This window comes from Cottoperca gobio, chromosome 6, assembly GCF_900634415.1.
Source record: "Cottoperca gobio chromosome 6, fCotGob3.1, whole genome shotgun sequence".
Taxonomy (NCBI): Eukaryota; Metazoa; Chordata; class Actinopteri; order Perciformes; family Bovichtidae; genus Cottoperca; species Cottoperca gobio.
Genome location: NC_041360.1, coordinates 2,676,818 through 2,697,171, shown reverse-complemented (window position 1 = coordinate 2,697,171; position 20,354 = coordinate 2,676,818). Strand labels below are relative to the sequence as shown.

Below are 20,354 nucleotides of genomic sequence, written 5' to 3'. Positions count from 1 at the left end.
TAAGATGAAGAAAGATGGAAAGTAAAGTTATGAGCATTGCCAATAAACACCTCTCTCACCCTCCTGAGCTCTTTGTGCTTCCTCCACACTGGATGGATCTTCAGTGCAGGTGGGCAGGTCTCCTCTGTTGCCCCGGAAACGGATGGGTGACCTCTGTAACACTGCCTTCAGCTCTGAGAGATGGAGACAGAGACCAAGAGTTGACATTTAATTATGACCGTATGTGAAAACAAACTCTAAATGCCAACCACACATTAAAAGACACAGTCTGACACACATTCACGTCTAAAGCTGAAATAATCAGTATTTCTATATTAACAACAGAAAAGTGAAATGTCAGTTTGTTTCAGAGTTCTTCAGGAGACGACAGGGTGACACTGAAGCCTTATCGGCTCATAATTTAACAGCAGCAGGGGGTGTGGTTAACTTTAATTTCACTTTCACAGATTGACTGAGACAGTAGAGAACATTCTTCCATTACAAGCCATGTCAAATATGTGTCTTTTAGTCCACAGCTGGTTTCAGGATAAATCTGAGGGGCTGTTAAACATGAAAAAATGGAAAGCAAAATTATATTTATTCTTTTCAGATTATATTATTATATTATAGTAGCCATTATATTAGCTTTAATTAATTAATAATTGTATCTCTATATTATGTAAAAATCTAAGATCTTTGGTTGACTGGTCATAACTCACAGATATATGAAACTAATGACGATGGGTCCCAAGTACACTTTGCTTTACTTTAAGAGGCCACAATCCAAAAAGGTTATAAACCACTGTGTTGGTCTATATTGTTTATGATGTTGTTGGTGGACGTGGTATTTTGTTTCCGTGCAGCACAAAGCAGTGGATGCCCAATTGGAAAAACTAGCACTCTGGGCGTTGGGTTTTGGAGCCCACACAGTAAAAAGGAGAATTTCTAGAGCCAGCAAATTCTTTCATCTTCTAAGCTTCTGCTGTAGTCAATGTGAATCAATTCAAGTGGAGTCTTGTAGCAAAACCTGAGCTCATAAAATAAGGTTGTAAAATCTGTAAATCACTTCAGTAATCTTTCATAGACTTGTGGTTTAATGTTATTGCTCTTACATTGTTTCTAACCTTATTGTTATTGTTTTTGGTATTCGATGGAACAAGAACACTGACCTTGTGTCATGGCCAGAGTGTCCTCATGGACGGACACAGCTCTGCGCTGCGGAAGCGGCTTCAAGTGTTGGCGTGGCTTAGGAAGGCTCTCTGAAAGTGTCCAAATGAACACACACACACACACACACACACACACACACACACACACACACACACACACACACACAATTTTAATGTTAAATATGAAATACGAAATACGAAATACGATTATTATAAATCTACGTAAATGTATGTCAATTTCTCAATCAATAAATCTATCTACTGTACAAACTTCACACCTTTATTCATGTGACACTCACCATGTGGCTCACATGTGGCTTTACCGCCTGTCATTTTACATCCAGGTGATAATGACCCAGAGATGTTTAATGCGTGGGGCTGTCATCATGGGGATACACGAGCCCCCCCCTCCAGACTTCTCATAAAATCCAATCCAACTCTAATTTAGATTAATTATTTGGTTTCAGTGAGCTCAGTAAAACGTACCATCGGTCACCGATTGTGCTTTCTCAGAGCGATCTTGTGTGCTGGGACCCCTCCATGCAGACGGGGCTGGAGGAAGCAGCTCTTTCCTGGAGGATGGAGCTGAGGCTGCCCCACCCAGGGGAAGTTCCTGGTTTTCATTCTAGGGGTGGAGATCAGAGAGTGTTCAGTAGGCCGTGACACAAACAATATGAATGCTTTGTCATGATATGAGCATATGGAGGCAGATAAGGCCACTGTTTGTGGTGATACACCTAGCTCAAAAGAATGTACATCACATTTCACCGTTCATCTCTTTACTGAACTGGGCATTTATGCACTGACAAAGTAAGGGGCTCTGCATTGTTTACATCCCTCTCGTGTTGGCAGAGTTCTTTCATGCCAGTTACTTCTTCCATGAGGTTTTCGGCAGTTGGCTTCCTTGACGTTGCATTGCTCCTTTGATTGTTTACCTTGCTAATGCTGGAGCCTTTCCATAATATAATATACCCAGTCTTTTTTTTAAACTCTCTGTCTCTATCTTTAATCTCTTCAGAGCATTCTTCATTCCACCATCTTAACTATCTTTTTACTAATTTAATGTGTCATGTTTTCATTTATTTCATCTTTATGTCCTGACATATATATATTAACACATTCTCTCCCAATCTGCTTAACCTAATACCATCTCATCATCCCATGTAGCAAAACCATATTATTCATATCAACTGGGATTATGATCACCGCCAATCAATTTATCACTCAATACCTCCCAAATCTCAACTACTTCAAAATCAGTTTTGTGGTTAATAAATATCCTAACAGATACATATACAGCATATAAGTTTATTTCCACCTTGTGGCCTCCATTAGTCATCGTACCAGTTAAAGTTTTTAATTCACAATACAAATGGCAACGTTTCCATATTTATAGTATTTAACCTTTTTAACTGTATGTTTTAACTATATGAATATGAATTTACATATTAATGAACTAAAGATACTAGGTTGTGTTGTTATTCGTTTTAAAATAAGCATTTGAGGTAAATGTTACATGACAGCTTGGCTGGGTGTGAAGTGTTGCTTCTGAACTGAGTACATGGATGTCATAGTGAGTGTAGTATTACATGTGCTGTCGTCTCCCCTGGCCTGCCATCATGAGTGTGTGCTCTGAGCTGGACTCTCCCTGCTGAGCTGCTGGAAGGAGGAGCAGAAGAGGGACGGGTTCCTCCTCCTGCAGGAGAACCCGGGGTGGGGATGGGAGGCTTGGCTGCGACAGCAGGTTTGGGTGGCAGGGGGCCAATGGGACGCTCGGGGACGGTGGGTTTTGGGTGAAGGGGAGGGTCCGGTCGAATAGGGTCCAGCGCTCTCATAGGATGCCTGGGGTCTGCTAGAAACAGGGTGAGAGAGGCAGTAACTCAGTAGAAGACCCTCTGTGAATGATACAAGCCAGTCCAATCTGTGAGTCCAGGCAGGACAGATGTTCAGGCAGATGTAGACTAAAACATAGCAAGCACCGCAGCAGACAGCAGAGACAGCAGGAAGGTTGTGCTGCACACTGACTACTGCATCACACAGCTCAGGCCAGGGGCCATGTTCATGATGTCATTGGCTCTTCTATGTCACAGGAGGACAGCAATGTATTGTGAATTGCAGTGACTGAAAACAACATGAAAAAGGCTACATATTGTACATTACAACAGATTCTCTAAGTGTGCCGTGGCACTCTGCCAGCGGGTCCACAAAAATGTTTGCTATAAATGACAAAATTGTTAAAAGGTGCATATCTACAGGCGCTCGCTTTGGGCCCATAGAAACTCTGATATGATTTTGACACATCAGCTCAATCTTGAATCAGTTTAAAAGCATGGGAGTATTGTTATTATTTATATCCAGATACGTAGATAAGATTGATACCTGATGAAGTGGACATGGTTCTGGGCTTCATGTATGTGGGAGGCGGTACAGGTTTGTCCAGGATAGCACCTGAGGGACAGAGACAGTAGATAGCAGTACAGCCGAGGGTCAACTTTAATCTGCGCTGTACATGTAATGAATACAACAGGAACACTGGGACTGAAGCCGTTCTAATTAAGTCTGACAGCTGTAAGTCATCTACTGCTCTTATGTAAAGAGCAGGGACTTAACTGAAGGTGCTGCCATTAAATATGGTCACAATAAAACTTTAATAATATTACATAAATGTAAACACAAATGACTGAAGATTGTAAGATTATTATTTATTTATTTTTTGAAAAAAGAAGAATGTTGAAATTTCAGATTGATACAGAAGTGATATTGTATAAAATGATGCATACAAAAAGGCACACTCACCTTCAGAGTTGGCTTTTCTCAGCTCCTCGTCTTTATTCTACAAAATTAAATTGCCATATTAAACTACATAACATTAGATCAGCAACTTGCTGTTGCACTTTGTAATGGCTGAACAATCTTGCTTGTCACAAATATATATAAAATACAGAGAAATTATGACATTATAGACTGGTTTATCTTCTACAACTATGCTCTTAAATAATACACAAATATTTACAACAGGACAGATTAAAGGATACATTTCTCTTTATTACAACATGGGTCTTGGGTTGCTTGTTTTGTCCATCCTTTCTAACAGTTATGATACGATTGTGCTAATAATCCCTGAATACACAGGAATACTGTGTGAGCACAACTACAGGAAATATAGAGCAGGAAGTGGGTCAGTAAACTGTGATGAATATTACAGCAGACAGTTTGACTGTTTCCAACCTGTCTGTCTGCTCGTGTTTCTGACTTTGTTTTAGTGATGTCATTGTGATGATATTAACTTGGTGAGTGACAGGAATGGTGAACAAAAGTGTGACAGCAAGAAGCAAGTTGTAATAAAGCAGAATCCTTCTTTGTGTGAGAAGGCCTCAGGGCACAGTGGAGTCCCCTCCACTTGACCTATCCGAACCTAAATGTGATCAAAATCAAGCAATCATCCAACCAAACAACTGCTCTGATCGTGATATGAAATATCCAAGAAAGTATCTTCCTACCTCACCGTGTTCTCTATGTCAGCACACACTAGTATCACTTTCTAACACAACAGTATGCTGAAGGGTCAGCGTACACCATGGAGTGTGAGCACGCTGCAGTGCCACTCAAATGTATACAATTCATTGAGAACTGTCAGTTATTTCACATTGTGTTACTATTTGTTACATCAGATTGAAGTGCCACATTTCCCACACACTTCAGGCTAATGGCCTACAGTGCCTATAGAAAGTCATCAAACCTGTGAAAATCTTTACATTTTGTCATATTACACCCTGGAAACTAAAATCAATGAAATCAAACGTTTTTGAGCTGCATGTACACATTATAACCCTCATCATCAAAGCAAAAAATAATATAAAAATAATTCTGGACACTGGAATTAGTGAAATACCTGGTTTGGATAAGTGATCAGCCCCTTAGAGCAGGGGTCGGGAACCTTTTTGGCTGGGAGAGCCATAAAAGCCAAATATTTTTAAATGTATTTCCTTTAGAGCCATATATTTAATAAAATTGAGTTTTAAGTATATCACGTCACCGAGTACTAAAAGCGCCATCAGTGTTTCCCTTACCATTGTCTGTGCCCCCTCCCCCCTTCCCAACGGAACCCCGCACTTTTCACATTGAACAGGTGCTCTTTTATTAGATAAACTAAACGTTTATGTTATTTATCTAAGTTATGTGCACGTTTCAGTGTTTACTGCACAGGTGTCAAACTCAAGGCCACAATTATATCTGGCCCGCGAGAAAATATCATATGTCTGTCATAACTGGCCCGCCGGCTTTGGTAATTAAATCAATGCATGGCACAACCACGGGAAAATACATATTTGAGGAAGTATCTAAATGTGTGCAAAATGAAACTGCGCCGGGACAAACTGACGGGGCTGGCGACAGACGGAGCGCCTGCGATGTGATGAAAAGAACGGATTAGTAGTCAGGAGAAGATGCAGCTGACGGTGTATCACTGCATCATACACCAGGAAGTGCTGTGTTGTAAAGCTCTGGAGATGGAGCATGTAATAAGCACCGTAACACAGACAGGAAGCTTTATAAGAGACAATTTAAGTCTTTTCCAGTATTTGGAAGCAAAGGGAAACACACCACAGATCTCTGGGACGAAAAGTGGCGATGTGCTGGCCTTTAATGTGCGACATAACGAAGCATCTCACTGTTAAACCTCCAGCTTCAGGGCTGTGTGATCACGGACATGTATGATGCAGTGAGAGTGTTCCAAGCCGAGCTGCCTGTGGGAGACTCAGATGCAGCAAGGAAACTTTGGTTTCCAAACACTGACAAACCATCTCCACCGCTGTTTTCCCGACTGCTCATGAACTGCTCAGCAATCCATTTGCAGTTGACGTGGAAACAACACCTCTGAACATCCAAATGGAGCTGATTGACCTCCAGTGTAATGACACACTCAAGGCAAAGTATGACTCTGTGGGTGCTGCAGTTTCCAAGCTTCACCCCCAAAACGATGCCTTAATGTTGGCCCTCTCTGTGATTGAGTTTGTGAAGCTACCAAGAAGCCAAAGGCAACTTTGAAGGACTTACAAGTCTTTATGGCTGGGACTAGTCGGTCTGTGCATGTAACGACAATCTCACAAGCTTTACACAAAGCTGGCCTGTATGGCAGGGTGGCAAGAAAGAAGAAAGTCTTGTTTGTGCTAAGCAAAAACACACCTGGAAGATTCTGTTGCCATGTGGAAAAAGGTTTGATGGTCAGATGAGACTAAAATTGAACTTTTTGGACTGAACTCCAAGCGCTATGTTTGGTGAAAACCGAACGCAGCACACCATCCAAAACACACTTACTATGAAGCATGGTGGTGGCAACATTATGTTGTGGGGATGTTTCTCTTCAGCAGGGGCTGGGCACTTGGTCAGGACTGAAGGGAAAATGGATGCTGCCAAGTTCACCCACATTCTTGAGGAAAACCTGCATCCTTCTGCTAGACAGCTGAAGATGGGCAGGTCATTCAGCTACCAACACGACAACGATCCTAAACATACTGCCAAAAGAACAACGCAGTAGCTTAAGGACAGGAAGGTGAATGTCCTTGAGTGGCCAAAACAGAGCCCTGATTTAAATCTGATAGAACATCTGTGGATGGACTTGAAGAGAGCAGTCCATCGCCGCTCACCACAGAATTTGACTGAACTCGAACAATTCTGCAACAAATAATGTACAAATATTCTCCAATCTAGGTGTGCAGACCTAGTTTGATTGATGACTGTAATTGCAGCAAAAATGACTTTTACAACCTTGCTATTCTAGTTTTTCATTTTTTATTAATTTTCAGAACTGTCGACTTTTCTTTCATTAGTTTGATGTTGTAAGGCTACATTTGTAAATAAAACTGGAAAAAGTATTTTTTTATGGGTTTTGATTTCAGGCTGTACGGCAAATAAAGTAACTATTTCAAAGGGGTATGATTACTTTCTATAGGCACTGTACGTGGTCTGAACCTGTTCTAATGTCTTCACCCACATACACACACACAAACACTCGCACCCATCCTACCTGACCCGTCTTGGTGTTGGCAGGTGGACTTTTGGCCACGCCCATTCTGTGCAGCATCACCTGAAGCCTCTGTTCAAAGCTAGATGTGCTCTCAGATGCATGTTTCTGGAAGACCATACATAGACATTTAAAATGGTCAAATGTGCATTTTCACACACGCGCAATGAAAATTCAACACAAAGTAAACCCAGTAGAAAAACTGCAGCTGATAGCAGCATCTAACACTTTTTACAGTAAAACAGTCATGTTTCATTCTGGTAACAACCAACAATTGGAATTGTAAATGTATCCAGCTTTTAAAGAATCATCTGCTGTTCACAGATGCATTCACATAAATTACTAAAAGCTTCTTGTTACATCTCTTATCTTTCAACTCTCAGTCTGAGCAAGACTCGTATTAAGAGCCTGTTCAGTCCTCAGTCTAGACTTCAGGACAGTATCTGTGTTTTTACATGTTGTAATCCTTTTATTACTAATAAGTAGTTCTATTACCACTTCACATTAATCGCGAATAATCTTCTATTCACGCTACTACAGTAGGGCAGGAGTAAGTAAATCCGTGTGTAAATGTGTAATCTGTAAATGTAAATCATCTTCCACAAATGCAAAAAAGAAATTGTAAACTCAAAAGAATACAGAAACAAAACAGAAAGTTGTACATTTTCTGAAGATATTCACAAATGCTTTTCATTTAGTTGTAAATCAATTTAATATAATCACAGATATATATTTTTTGTTGTGGAATTTGTGTATTAAATATTTTTGGGAGTTTACAAACATTTTCTTTGCATTTGTGGAAGGCGATTACACATTACACACAGATTGTTGATCTGTTCACATAAATAGTATTGAGACAATAAGTAAGGTCAGTTATCAGACTGACCTTACTGTGTGTGTCATCCTTGTCTTCAGGCTCTAATCCCGTCAGCAGTATGAGACTCTGGCTCTTGCCCTCTCTCAGTGACCTCTTGGTCGCCTTCAGTCTCCTCTCTCCATATGGAGTCCCTCCCAACATCTCCTTCACCTGCACACCGCTCCTCTCTTGCTCAGTTAGAAGGGAAGCAACCACAGGACTGGGGGTGCGACCTGGCAAGACAGGAACTGCATCTTCTTCCATGTTGGAAAGCATGGCAGTGGTAAGGTCAGGGCTTGTGGCGATGTTGGGGTAAGAGGGAGTGGTCTCACTGGCAGGCGCCATCGTTCTCCTTGCATCGCCTGCAAGATGGTGGCTGGTGGCAATGGTTCGTTCTGTGGTGGCGGCATCATTAGAAACGTTAGCATCCTCCACTGACCTTGCACCTCTCCCCTTCTCTCTCTCCTTGTCCCTCTCCCTCTCCCTTTCTTTGGCCTCGCGGAGGGGTCGAATGAGGTCTGCAATGGAGGTCCTTTTGACCTTCACCCCATCTACTCCTCCCTCTCCCCCTCCTGCCTTGGGAGCTCGGCTGGCTCGAGCCCTCTTGAAGGCAAAGAAGTCGCCAAACTTTTTCTTGATGTTTTTGGTGGGAAGTGTGGTGTTGGTGGTGGTGGTGGTGGAGGTGAGAGAAGAGGGGGTGGGGGGAGTGGAGGATATAGAAAGGGGTGGAACATCAGGGGGTGTAAAGGATGTGTCAGTAGGTGGGACAGAGGGAGAGGTGACAGTGGTGCTGGGAGAGGTGATATTGTCAGACGAAGAGGAAAAGGGGGTTGAGGTTGAGGGGGTGGAGCTTGAATCAGAGGGAGTGGCTTGGGCAGGGTTTGACTCCTCCCACCGGCCTTTTCTGCAGCAGGGAGACAGCAGAAAGAGCAACAGACAAGAAGAGACACTCAGTACTACAACTACTGCTACAGGACTCAAGACACATGCTCAGTTCAGGTACACAACACAACAAGAAGGGTCATGCCAACAGCCCACCAAGCAAACCCCCCCAGTGAGAGGCCTGGCATGATGATGTTGGTCAGTCTGTCAGTCTGCTCCGCACTTTGGTCCAGATCACGTTACCTAGATAACTTCTGGCCAGATTACCATGACATTTAGTCTGGATAGTCATTGTCCCCAAATTATTTTGGTGACCTTTCATCCAGCATCATTGTCAGGTCAAAATGTATTTGTTTTTTAATCCTTCCATGATGAACAGATATGCTTCCATTTTGCTGCTGCTTACACTGGTTAGGGGTGAAACAGTTTTTAGGCTTCAAAATCTTTTCTCTCCACTTACAGTACAGGATTGTGATACAGCTGCTGCAGTGCTGCTTTTGCTACGTGGCTGGTGTCAACAAAGAGTGAACATGAAAATGTATGGACGCCAACAGAGGGCAGTTAGCTGAGATGGTTCTGTTCATATTACTTTGGATGTCTGACTGCATTAACAAAAATGAGAGGGTTACCATCTCCCTCCATATTGCACCATGGTATCATGTGATTGCAGTCACACTTGATGATGATGATGATGCATGAACCAGTTCACTAATGAAGACTGTGAGATGCTGGAAAAAAGATCCTTTGAACTAAGATTACTTTGTGACACAGCAGGCTAACTAATGCCAGCCACTACTGTTGACTGTAGTCACAGTGATAAGGGCAAATGAACGCACTACTAAACAGTGTCAGACAGACTAATTGAGTGATGCCGGGGGACACCTCCCTGCTCTCTTCCTTCTCTTCCTCTCTCCTCCCCTCTCTCTCTTCTTCTCCCTCTCTATCTGTATGCATTTATGTAAATGTATGTTACTAACTCACCATCCGGGGTATCATCCCCGGAGTGTCTGTCTCTCATGTGGCAGGTTGCCACTGATAAAGTTTACGTCAGGATCAGGAATCGTGACAGCGCCTGCTGACCTGGTCCTGCTGGACACCGGGAAGCCTTTTTGACATTTTCCTGGATTCATCCAAACTTTCTCTTTTTTTCCAACACAACATAATTTCTGTCAAATGTTGTATTTGTACTATGTTGTTTATCCTGTACACATGACATCTATTTCACGTCTGTCCGTCCTGGGAGAGGGATCCCTCTTCAGTTGCTCTCCCTGAGGTTTCTTCCATTTTTCCCTTTTAATTATGGGGTTTCTTTTAGGAAGTTTTTCCTTGTGCGATGCGAGGGTCTAAGGACAGAGGGTTTCTGTACAGCACACTGAGACAAATGTATAATTTGTGATATTGGGCTATACAAATAAATTTGATTTGATTTGATTATGAAATTCTAATTCATTTTTAATAACTGGCTTAAATACAGCCATTGTAATGATTTTGTGTTCAGTGACTGAAACTCAGGCAGGTCCAGGACAGAATGCCGACAAGGGATGTGTGTTTATGAAGCGTTACACTGAAGGGACACACAAACATTCACCATGCATTCTACACAGACAGCTACAAGGCTGGAATGACAAACATGTTTGTTCCACAACAATACACTTTTATTTCAGCAGTTTTCAGGAGAAGTTTGACCTTTGCCTTCTTGATGCAGAAATACAATTATATCTGTAGAAGCTGTTGCTCACCAGGTATTATTATAAAGTGTCAAGAATGGTTGAAAATCTTTCCATCTCTTGCTCTAAAGGTCACTATTTTCTGACCGCTGAGCTCCTGAAAAACACTGAAGGCAGAAAGTGTGGTTTGTTACTATGACAACGCGAAACGTGAGTTGTTTGTTTGCCATTAGCTGCAGCATACTGCATATTAAACAGAGTTTTCAAAAGGGTTAATAGATTTTTTCTTTTGTTTTGATATGTCTGAAAATAAAATAATTCTGTTAAAAACACACAATATATTAACAATGATGAATGATTCTTGCAGCACCCTTTGTCTTGGAGACACCCTAGGGTGCTGCTGAACCCACTTTGGGGACCACTGGTTTAGTGGATTGTGTCAGAGAAACTATTCACGATAGACTATTTGATGCAGGTGAGAAGAACCCCCTTCTTCTATTTACCTGCATCTGGGAGATTGATTCGTACTTTCAGTTAATCATGGCTTTCAGTCATTAACAAAATGTTATATTGATTTCAATAAGTAGATATCAAAGATCTCATTCCCAGTATACTGCTGTCTGTAGTGGATATTTAACAAAGAGGAATAGTGTGTGTGTGTGTGTGTGTGTGTGTGTGTGTGTGTGTGTATGTGTGTGTGTGTGTGTGTGTGTGTGTGTGTGTGTGTGTGTGTGTGTGTGTGTGCGTGTGTGTGTGTGTGTGCGAGTGTGTGCATGTGAGTGAGTGTGCATGTGTCTAACTCACAGTGCATAGTCAGGGATGATTTTCTTGGTGAAGAACTCCTCTACTCCTTCATCCACCCTGCCCATCCCCTCGCTGGCCTCATTCTCATGCTCGACCTTTGAAACTGGCTCCTTTAACAGAAAACACATCAAAATAAAATGTAGGTTATACTCCTTGCATTGTGTGTGTGTGTGTGTGTGTGTGTGTGTGTGTGTGTGTGTGTGTGTGTGTGTGTGTGTGTGTGTGTGTGTGTGTGTGTGTGTGTATAGAAGAGAACAAACAAAGTGAGTGACAAAACAACAAAAAAATGTAATTTGAAGTTGTTCATTAACTATTAGATAATCTGTTCAAATGTGATAAACAGAGAGAAAAAATCAAAGTGTTTTTAGTTTAGTTTAGTTTATTACATGTATCTGTCAGAGATCATGTACAGAAACATTCATCTCACACAAGGAGAAGAGATGTATTGTAACAGATTTAACTACTACTAGCTCATTTCGACATGCAGTCCCCGGGCAGGGAGACACAAACATTAACACAACTGATGCAGTTAGTATAACAGGTTCAAAATACAATAAATACTCAATTTAATCATAGATCCAAACATGCTTAGTCTGATGACCGACGACCTCTCTTTGTTCTACAAAGTCTACACTGAAGAGAGAGAAGTCGCATCAGATCTTTATTATGAGTGCAGCCAGACTCCAGAAGGCTTTGTTCAAAGTGATTAATGTATCCATCCACTTTGATGTTCACTTTATTGTTTAGAAAACATCCCTAAACTGGGTTGTTTCTATAGAGTGTACATCCACTAAAGGTGCAAACCTGTCACCCTGCATTATATGAGTGTATACGTAGAGCGCTAAGTGCAGCTTAAAATGTTACTTGTTGTAGTGAAACTTGATAACATTTTAGAAAAAGAGTGCTGATGTAAGTTTTCCATCCTGTTAGAACTGGCCGGGGTATTTCATTTAATACAATGTAGTAATTTGACCAAAATCAACCACACTTTATATTTATATTGTGTTCTAACATAATTCATCACCTCATACATTTCAGCTAAATTAAAAGCATTAAATGGACCTGCTCAAGCTGCTGTTGATGAAGTAATAATTTGCTCCAGTTGAGCACATTTAGCAAGTGTAAGCAATATTTGAATTGGGTCATGCACAGTCTGCAGAAACTCACTTATATTCGCCTACTGGAGTTGCAATAGTGTGGATACAAAGCCTTCTGGTAACCCTTTTATTGTATATGATGTCATTGTTCACAGTAAGGTGCCACTAACTTTAACCCTGAAGACAGTTACATGTAGTGATGGGACAGTAGGACCCCTTCTACTTCTAGGGCAACAAGACAATCACAATTAGCAGCATGGCAGCCATCCTCACTCTGTGTTGTATTGACTGTAAATATGAGCTATCTGTGCATGTCAACCTCAACTTGTATTATGCATAGGAGGTACAGTAAGGGACATTTCTGTCCACAAATTTCTGTGCACAGATGGCTGCAAAGTTACCATCGCTTGCACTTAAACATAAAGCAAAAACAAGATTAACACAATCACAATAAACACAGCTGTTTAGAAAGATCAATACAAACTTAGAATTTAGTCTTAGTTTTGTTGTCTACTATCACATAAATGATTAAAAAATTATTTTAATAGTTTCAGGTTGATTTTCTGTCTGACTGATTAATGTCTGTCTACAAATAACAGAAAGCTATCCTGAAACTATTTTAATATCTTATTAATAATGTATGTGATAGTATACTGTCTTTGGATTTTGGACTGTAAGCTAGACAAAACAAGTCATATGAAGATGTCTCCTTGGGCACTGGGAGTTGTGATAAAAGGTCAGATATTATCTGACACAGCCAAAACCATTATTGATTAATCACAGAAGTATCGGCATTGTTAATCGATAATAAAAATAGCTGCATCCATAATTTCCTAATTTGCTGAGCTGGTCAAAGTAAGTGCTACCAATATGGTAGGGACAAAACATGAAGAAATGCAGGCCGGCACATTAACATTTATTTTAAGGTAAGGTACGATTAATGAAACATTATGGATGATCATGTTGCTTTGTATTTTGAGAACAGAAGTAATGCTAAGGGAGCAAGAATGACAATGACAGAGTTTTTAATGACTAACTGAGCAATGACATGGACCCTGTGTTAGAAGCAACAAGGAGAAAATGACAGAGGAAAATATAGTTTGGTTGACTAAAAGCAACAATAACCAAATGGCTAAAATTATTAACTTTTTCATCAAAATACTAAACCTTGATTAAAAATCAGGTGACAAAATGAATGTTAGACGTTTTGCTGTTTGTGAATGCAGTCTACAACTTTAAGGTCTTTCCATCTCGCTCTATCATCCAATGAAAATAATGTGCCTCTTTTTCATTCTCTGCCACCTCCTTTACAGCCACCTGTCTCTATGTGCTACATGCCAACATGGCACTTGGTCACACAATTATTGGCATACAGATTCTCTCCCACACACGCACGAGCATGTGCACATGCACGCACACGCACACACACACACACACACACACACACACACACACACACACACACACACACACACACACACACACACACGTGCACACACACTCGTATACACTTGTTTGCAGGATACAACAGAGCTTTCTCTACACAGCAATCTGCACACCCACAACGCTATGTTGTGGGTGTGGATAGCCATACATACAATAGGCTGATGAATAAAGTCAAGAGTACAGTAGATAAATAAATAAGTGCATAAATAAGTACAGTAGCCCTGCTGCCCAGGTCATAAGCTGGACTGTTCAATTTAAACTGTCCATTGGCATTTATATGTTTTCATAGGATAATATATTTTTTATTGCATCAACAAATGTTGATGCATTAATCTGCTCTCTGCTTACCCAGCAATCATGCTGACTGAACAGCAGGGGAGCAAACACAATTCCTCCCATGGGTGCACAGACAGCCCGGAGCCAGGGCAGCAGCACACTACACAGCAGCACACTGCACAGCAGACTGGAGCAGGTCGTAAAGCACCATGCAGCAGATTGGCTGGGGACATTTGTGTTGCAGGAATCAATGATTGTTACAATTGTCCACCTTGTTATGACACTTGATTGTCACCTATCCCCTGCCTAGCCTTATAATCAGGGACCTCCCCCATGGCTCCTGCTCATGTGCTTATAGCTCCCTATTATACAGTACAGTGAGAAGGTTTGCCAGCTCTTCCTATGTGACCTCATGTTCAAGCCATCTGTTACCTGCCTGCATCTTTCCTTGTTCTGAATACTGTTTCCATTTTATTTGAAGTAATAATAAAATAATCATTGTTGTCTTAAAATGACTTGAACCTTGTTATGTGATTGGTGTGTATAGTGATGCTGATGGATTAGCAAATGACTTCCAAGTCTTAATTCAGGATAACAGAGTCCCTCCAAGTGGCCCAGTAGAACATGGTAGAAAGGAACATTCCCAACAGGATGGCCAGGAATCGACTCCCATCCTTTTGGGCCAGTCAGTACTGGGTGATGGTAAACATAAATAATGCTTTCAATATTGAGTGTTTTTGGATTATTGTTCATGATTGGCTTCTATATACAACAAAACAGTAATGACTTGATTCAGCCCGTTTTGTATAATATACAAAAACCTAAGAACTCACTGCGGTGATTAAAACAGTCTTGAAATTGTGCCATGATGTAACAGTGTTGGTCATGGCAACATTAATGTTTTATGTAGACCCATTTGAGCATGATGCTATAGAAAACCTTTGTGAGGTGGTTGCTTTTAGCAGCACAAAAGGTTCTGCTGTGGTACAAGTCTAGAGAAAAGTATTCTCTTGCTGCAAAAATCCCTTTTTGCTAACTGTGAGAGTTCATTACGCTGAGTTGCCTTTTTACATTTGTCCCCCAAATAATTAGTGGTCTTTGCATACAGTGTATCACAACCTACCCGAACATAACTCTTCTGTGGGTGTAGCACCTGCGTATTTTTGGTGTGTGAATGAAACAGGCTCCCTTTTCATCAGAGAACAGGACATTCTGTCCTCTTCAAGTCTTGGGTGAAATAAGATGAAAACTTGTTTATTTTTGCACTCTCCTTGTTTATTATTGCAATTAGGGAACATAACTCATTTTGTGTTTTGTTATAGCTTTTGAGGACCGGTACTTACTAGTTAGTGGCCCTCGTCTCCAAACCACTACTGCCTTGTTTTAAATGCGATTATCGGCTGCTCATAACCAGTCCTCATTCCGCCACAACAAGACCATCTTTATGGACGCTTGTTTCTCATTGTCTTCCACATGTACTTGTTTATTTTCTGGTTTAGGCAGATGAAAGTGCTAGGTTAAGATCAGAGACACTTAATAGACCTGGTGAAACGTTAACATTGGTCTCTGCTGCGTCAAACGTTGGAGAAATGTGTCCCAACATCACTGGTTTGGTGATTATGGTTTGGCATGCTTGTGAATATTAATATTGTAGTTTTCCAGACAACATGGATGTTGACATGAGCACAGAATAATATAAGGCTCTTCCTTCTATTAGATGAAATAATAATGCAGCCTCTCCTAACTAAAGCTAGTGCATTAACATGGTAATGCTAGCCAAAACTCAAACTAGCATGCCAGCAGGCAAACGCAAGCCTCTCCTCTCAATTAGAATTAGTGAAGCAAAATAAATCAAGCTAGCACCTTAATTGACAAACATTAGCTGTTACTTTCCATTAAAGTCAACGCCCAGTAGCCAGACATGCTAACTGAATAAATCATCTACTTTTCTCTTGTCTTTTAATCGACTGTCGGAACAAGCTTCCATCATGTTCCAGCCACTTACAGTGATTATTACAATAACCATATGTAGCATGCTGGTAGCCAATGTCGTATTTCTGACAACATTTGTTGTTGGGAAATAAATTGCTTAATACATTTATAAAGTCTAAGCACTGAGGAGCCATCACTCAGTGACAGGGACAGATCGTCCATTATCTACTGTAGTAATGGCTCATTTAAAATGAAAAAAATGTCTGATTATGTCACCTTACATTGACACCTGTGTGTCTTTCGAAAAGGGAAATCACATGCAAGATGCACACACAAGGTCACCACAGATGAAGAGAATTCCTCCTTTTTTATGCAGTGACAGCACCGAGAAAGGGACCCCCATTAATGTGAAAACATGAATAATTGAGTTAGTGAAAGCATTCCCAAGAGACAGAGAGAGAGAGGGGGGGGGGGGGGGAGAGAGAGAGAGAGAGAGAGAGAGAGAGAGAGAGAGAGAGAGAGAGAGAGGGGAGAGAGAGAGAGAGAGGGAGAGAGAGGGGAGAGTGAGAGAGTGAGAGAGAGAGAGACAAGAGAGAGAGAGAGAGAGGAGGAGAGAGAGAGAGAGACAGAAAAATAAATCAGCACTGGGAACAACCCAGGGAACACCACTCCCAAAATGCATGTGCCTATTCTCTCACACACACGGAAAAGAAAACACACACACACAGACTAGACCACACACACACACACACACACACACACACACACACACACACGCACGCTGAGCACGACTACATGGAGCAAGAGAATGCAAAGATAAAGATGGCTACCATTATTACTACATAGAAATGAAACCAAGACAGCAATGGAGAGAGAGAAGATAGATAGATAGATAGATAGATAGATAGATAGATAGATAGATAGATAGATAGATAGATAGATAGATAGATAGATAGATAGATAGATAGAAAGAGAGAGAGAGAGAGCTGAGAGAGAGAGAGAGAGAGAGAGATAGAGAGATAGAGAGATAGATAGATATATGTAATGTGGGTATTTTGCTGCATTAACCTAAGGATCCCAATCGTATGAGCAGTGTGCCCTTCATCCCTCCATTCCTCCCCTTTCCTTCTCTCTTTATTTCCCCTTTTTCTTCAACCGTGTTGCTTCGATTTCATTCATTTCCTATTCTGGGATCCCTCTGTAGTGGTGCAGTTAGCTTTCTACTTCATCTACCCTTCCCTCCATCCTTCATCCATCTCTCCTTTCATCCTGCTTTCTGTCTCTGGCTGTATTACTGAGGACATCTGCCTGTATAAAGCTCATTTTGTATGCTGATGTATTATTGTGAGTATGTAAAAATGCAAATGTCATTTCTGCCTGATCACTTAAATTGTGTGTTAGTGTATGTGGTCAGTGGTTAGTGTTTATGGGTATGTGTCTGTTCTTACCTGAGGCCTGGAGGAGGGGGGCTGTGTGTGTGTGCGTCGTGGCCGTGGTCGGGAGGCGGTGTAATGCCTTAGAGTCTGTCCCTGTGTGGGTAGAGGCTCCATGGGAGAAGCAGGGGATCCAGAGCTGGGGAGGGGGCCTGGGCTGGTGCAGCAGCCGGGAAAGGGAGCCTGTCGTCTGGGTAAGCCTCCGCGGCCGGCAGCCTCCTCCTCTGCAGCTCGAGCAGAGATAGAGTACAGGAGGGGGAGACTGAGAGGAGGAATGAACGATGCTCCTCTCGCTACTGATATTGCTGCTGCAGCATCCACCGCTGCTACCTCCCCCTCCCTCCGCCTCCTCCCCCTCAGTCCCGGGGGCGAGGGAGATGGGGAAGGGGTGGGGCTTAAAAACCTGACTGACAAGGGGGTTGCTGTCGGCAACCGAGGGAGGCCACACCTTCCTCCTCCTTCTTCCCCACCAGCACCTCCTCCCCTCTCTCTCTCTGCTCCTCTGTCCCTGGTGTGGTGCTCCCAGTCTGCATCCAGAAGACCTGAGAGGGAAGCAGTAGAACTGATGAGAAGAGGGGCACAAGGAGAGATGATGAAAGAGAAGGTAGGGAGGAAAAGATGGGGAATCTAGCCCACGCAGTAGGCACATGCTCATGTATGTATATATAGGGCAGGAAGAGCTGTACAGGGAAGACAAGGGGGAATGAAAAAATAAGAAAATGGGAAAAGGAGAAGGAGGGAGGTGTCAAGAGACTAAAAATGATTAAGGGGGAGGAGAGAATAGGAAAGAGGAGGATACACAAGTGGGCAGAGCAGAGAGAAATAATCAGCTAAGCATAGACATGCAGAGAGGAAATAGAGAGGAAATAGAGAGGAAGCAGAGAGGAAGCAGAGCGGAAGCAGAGGAGCAGAGAGGAAAGAGAGAGGAACCAGAAAGGAACCAGAGAGTAACAGAGAGGAAGCAGAGAGGAAGCAGAGAGGAGCAGAGAGGAAACAGAGAGGAAGCAGAGAGGAAGCAGAAAGGAACCAGAGAGGAAGCAGAGAGGAAACAGAGAAAAAGCAGAGAGGAAGCAGTGAGGAAGCAGTGAGGAAGCAGAGAGTAGCGGAGAGGAACAGAGAGGAACCGGAGAGGAACAGAGAAGAAGCAGAGAGGAATCAGATAGGGAGCAGAGAGGAGTAGAGAAGAAGCAGAGAGGAAGCAGAGAGGAAGCAGAGCAGAGCAGAGAAGAAGCAAAGAGGAGCAGAGAGGAAACAGAGAGGAGCAGAGAGGAAGCAGAGAGGAGCAGAGAGGAGCATAGATGAAGCAGGGAGGAGCAGAGAGGAAGCAGAGAGGGGCAGAGAGGTTTATAGAGGAAGCGGAGAGGAAAGAGAGAGGAACCAGAAAGGAACCAGAGAGCAACAGAGAGGAAGCAGAGAGGAAGCACAGAAGAGCAGAGAGGAGCATAGAGGAAGCAGAGAGGAGCATAGAGGAAGCAGAGAGGAGCATTGAGGAAGCAGAGAGGGGCAGAGAGGTTTATAGAGGAAGCAGAGAGGAAGCAGAGCGGAAGCAGAGCGGAAGCAGAGAGGAAGCAGAAAGGAACCAGAGAGGAAGCAGAGAGGAAACAGAGAAAAAGCAGAGAGGAAGCAGTGAGGAAGCAGTGAGGAAGCAGAGAGTAGCGGAGAGGAACAGAGAGGAACCGGAGAGGAACAGAGAAGAAGCAGAGAAGAAGCAGAGAGGAATCAGATAGGGAGCAGAGAGGAGTAGAGAAGAAGCAGAGAGGAAGCAGAGCGGAGCAGAGAAGAAGCAAAGAGGAGCAGAGCGGAGCAGAGAAGAAGCAAAGAGGAGCAGAGAGGAAACAGAGAGGAGCAGAGAGGAAGCAGAGAGGAGCAGAGAGGAGCAGAGAGGAGCATAGATGAAGCAGAGAGGAAGCAGGGAGGAGCAGAGAGGAAGCAGAGAGGGGCAGAGAGGTTTATAGAGGAAGCAGAGAGGAGCATTGAGGAAGCAGAGAGGGGCAGAGAGGTTTATAGAGGAAGCAGAGAGGAAGCAGAGCGGAAGCAGAGGAGCAGAGAGGAAAGAGAGAGGAACCAGAAAGGAACCAGAGAAAAAGCAGAGAGGAAGCAGTGAGGAAGCAGTGAGGAAGCAGAGAGTAGCGGAGAGGAACAGAGAGGAACCGGAGAGGAACAGAGAAGAAGCAGAGAGGAATCAGATAGGGAGCAGAGAGGAGTAGAGAAGAAGCAGAGAGGAGCAGAGAGGAAGCAGAGCGGAGCAGAGAAGAAGCAAAGAGGAGCAGAGAGGAAACAGAGAGGAGCAGAGAGGAAGCAGAGAGGAGCAGAGAGGAGCATAGATGAAGCAGAGAGGAAGCAGGGAGGAGCAGAGAGGAAGCAGAGAGGGGCAGAGAGGTTTATGGAGGAAGCGGAGAGGAAAGAGAGAGGAACCAGAAAGGAACCAGAGAGCAACAGAGAGGAAGCAGAGAGGAAGCACAGAAGAGCAGAGAGGAGCATAGAGGAAACAGAGAGGAGCATAGAGGAAGCAGAGAGGAGCAGAGAGGAAGCAGAGAGGGGCAGAGAGGTTTATAGAGGAAGCAGAGAGAAAGCAGAGAGGAGTAGAGAGGAAGCAGAGAGGAAGCAGAGAAGAGCAGAGAGGAGCATAGAGGAAGCAGAGAGGAGCATAGAGGAAGCAGAGAGGGGCAGAGAGGTTTATAGAGGAAGTAGAGAGGAGCAGAGAGTAGCAGAGAGGAGTAGAGAGGAAGTAGAGAGGAGCAGAGAGTAGCAGAGAGTAGCAGAGAGGAGCAGAGAGGAAGCAGAGAGGAAG

At 42.8% G+C, this 20,354-nt stretch overlaps 1 protein-coding gene across 4 annotated transcripts in view; it reads right to left on the bottom strand.

Moving 5' to 3' along the window:
* carmil2 (capping protein regulator and myosin 1 linker 2) overlaps positions 1–20,354 on the bottom strand; it is a 50,842-nt gene that overhangs the window by 4,475 nt on the left and 26,013 nt on the right. For 3 of the 4 annotated variants that reach the window (XM_029433573.1, XM_029433574.1, XM_029433576.1), the window contains 10 exons: positions 17,579–18,105; positions 11,380–11,489; positions 8,057–8,930; positions 7,174–7,278; positions 3,945–3,981; positions 3,528–3,596; positions 2,738–3,000; positions 1,635–1,773; positions 1,149–1,238; positions 51–173 (listed from right to left, as the gene is read on the bottom strand). In XM_029433573.1, coding sequence (XP_029289433.1) covers positions 51–173; positions 1,149–1,238; positions 1,635–1,773; positions 2,738–3,000; positions 3,528–3,596; positions 3,945–3,981; positions 7,174–7,278; positions 8,057–8,930; positions 11,380–11,489; positions 17,579–18,105 — 2,337 coding nt within the window. The remainder of the gene's footprint in view (positions 1–50; positions 174–1,148; positions 1,239–1,634; positions 1,774–2,737; positions 3,001–3,527; positions 3,597–3,944; positions 3,982–7,173; positions 7,279–8,056; positions 8,931–11,379; positions 11,490–17,578; positions 18,106–20,354) is intronic. The other variant, XM_029433575.1, reaches the window with a different exon arrangement.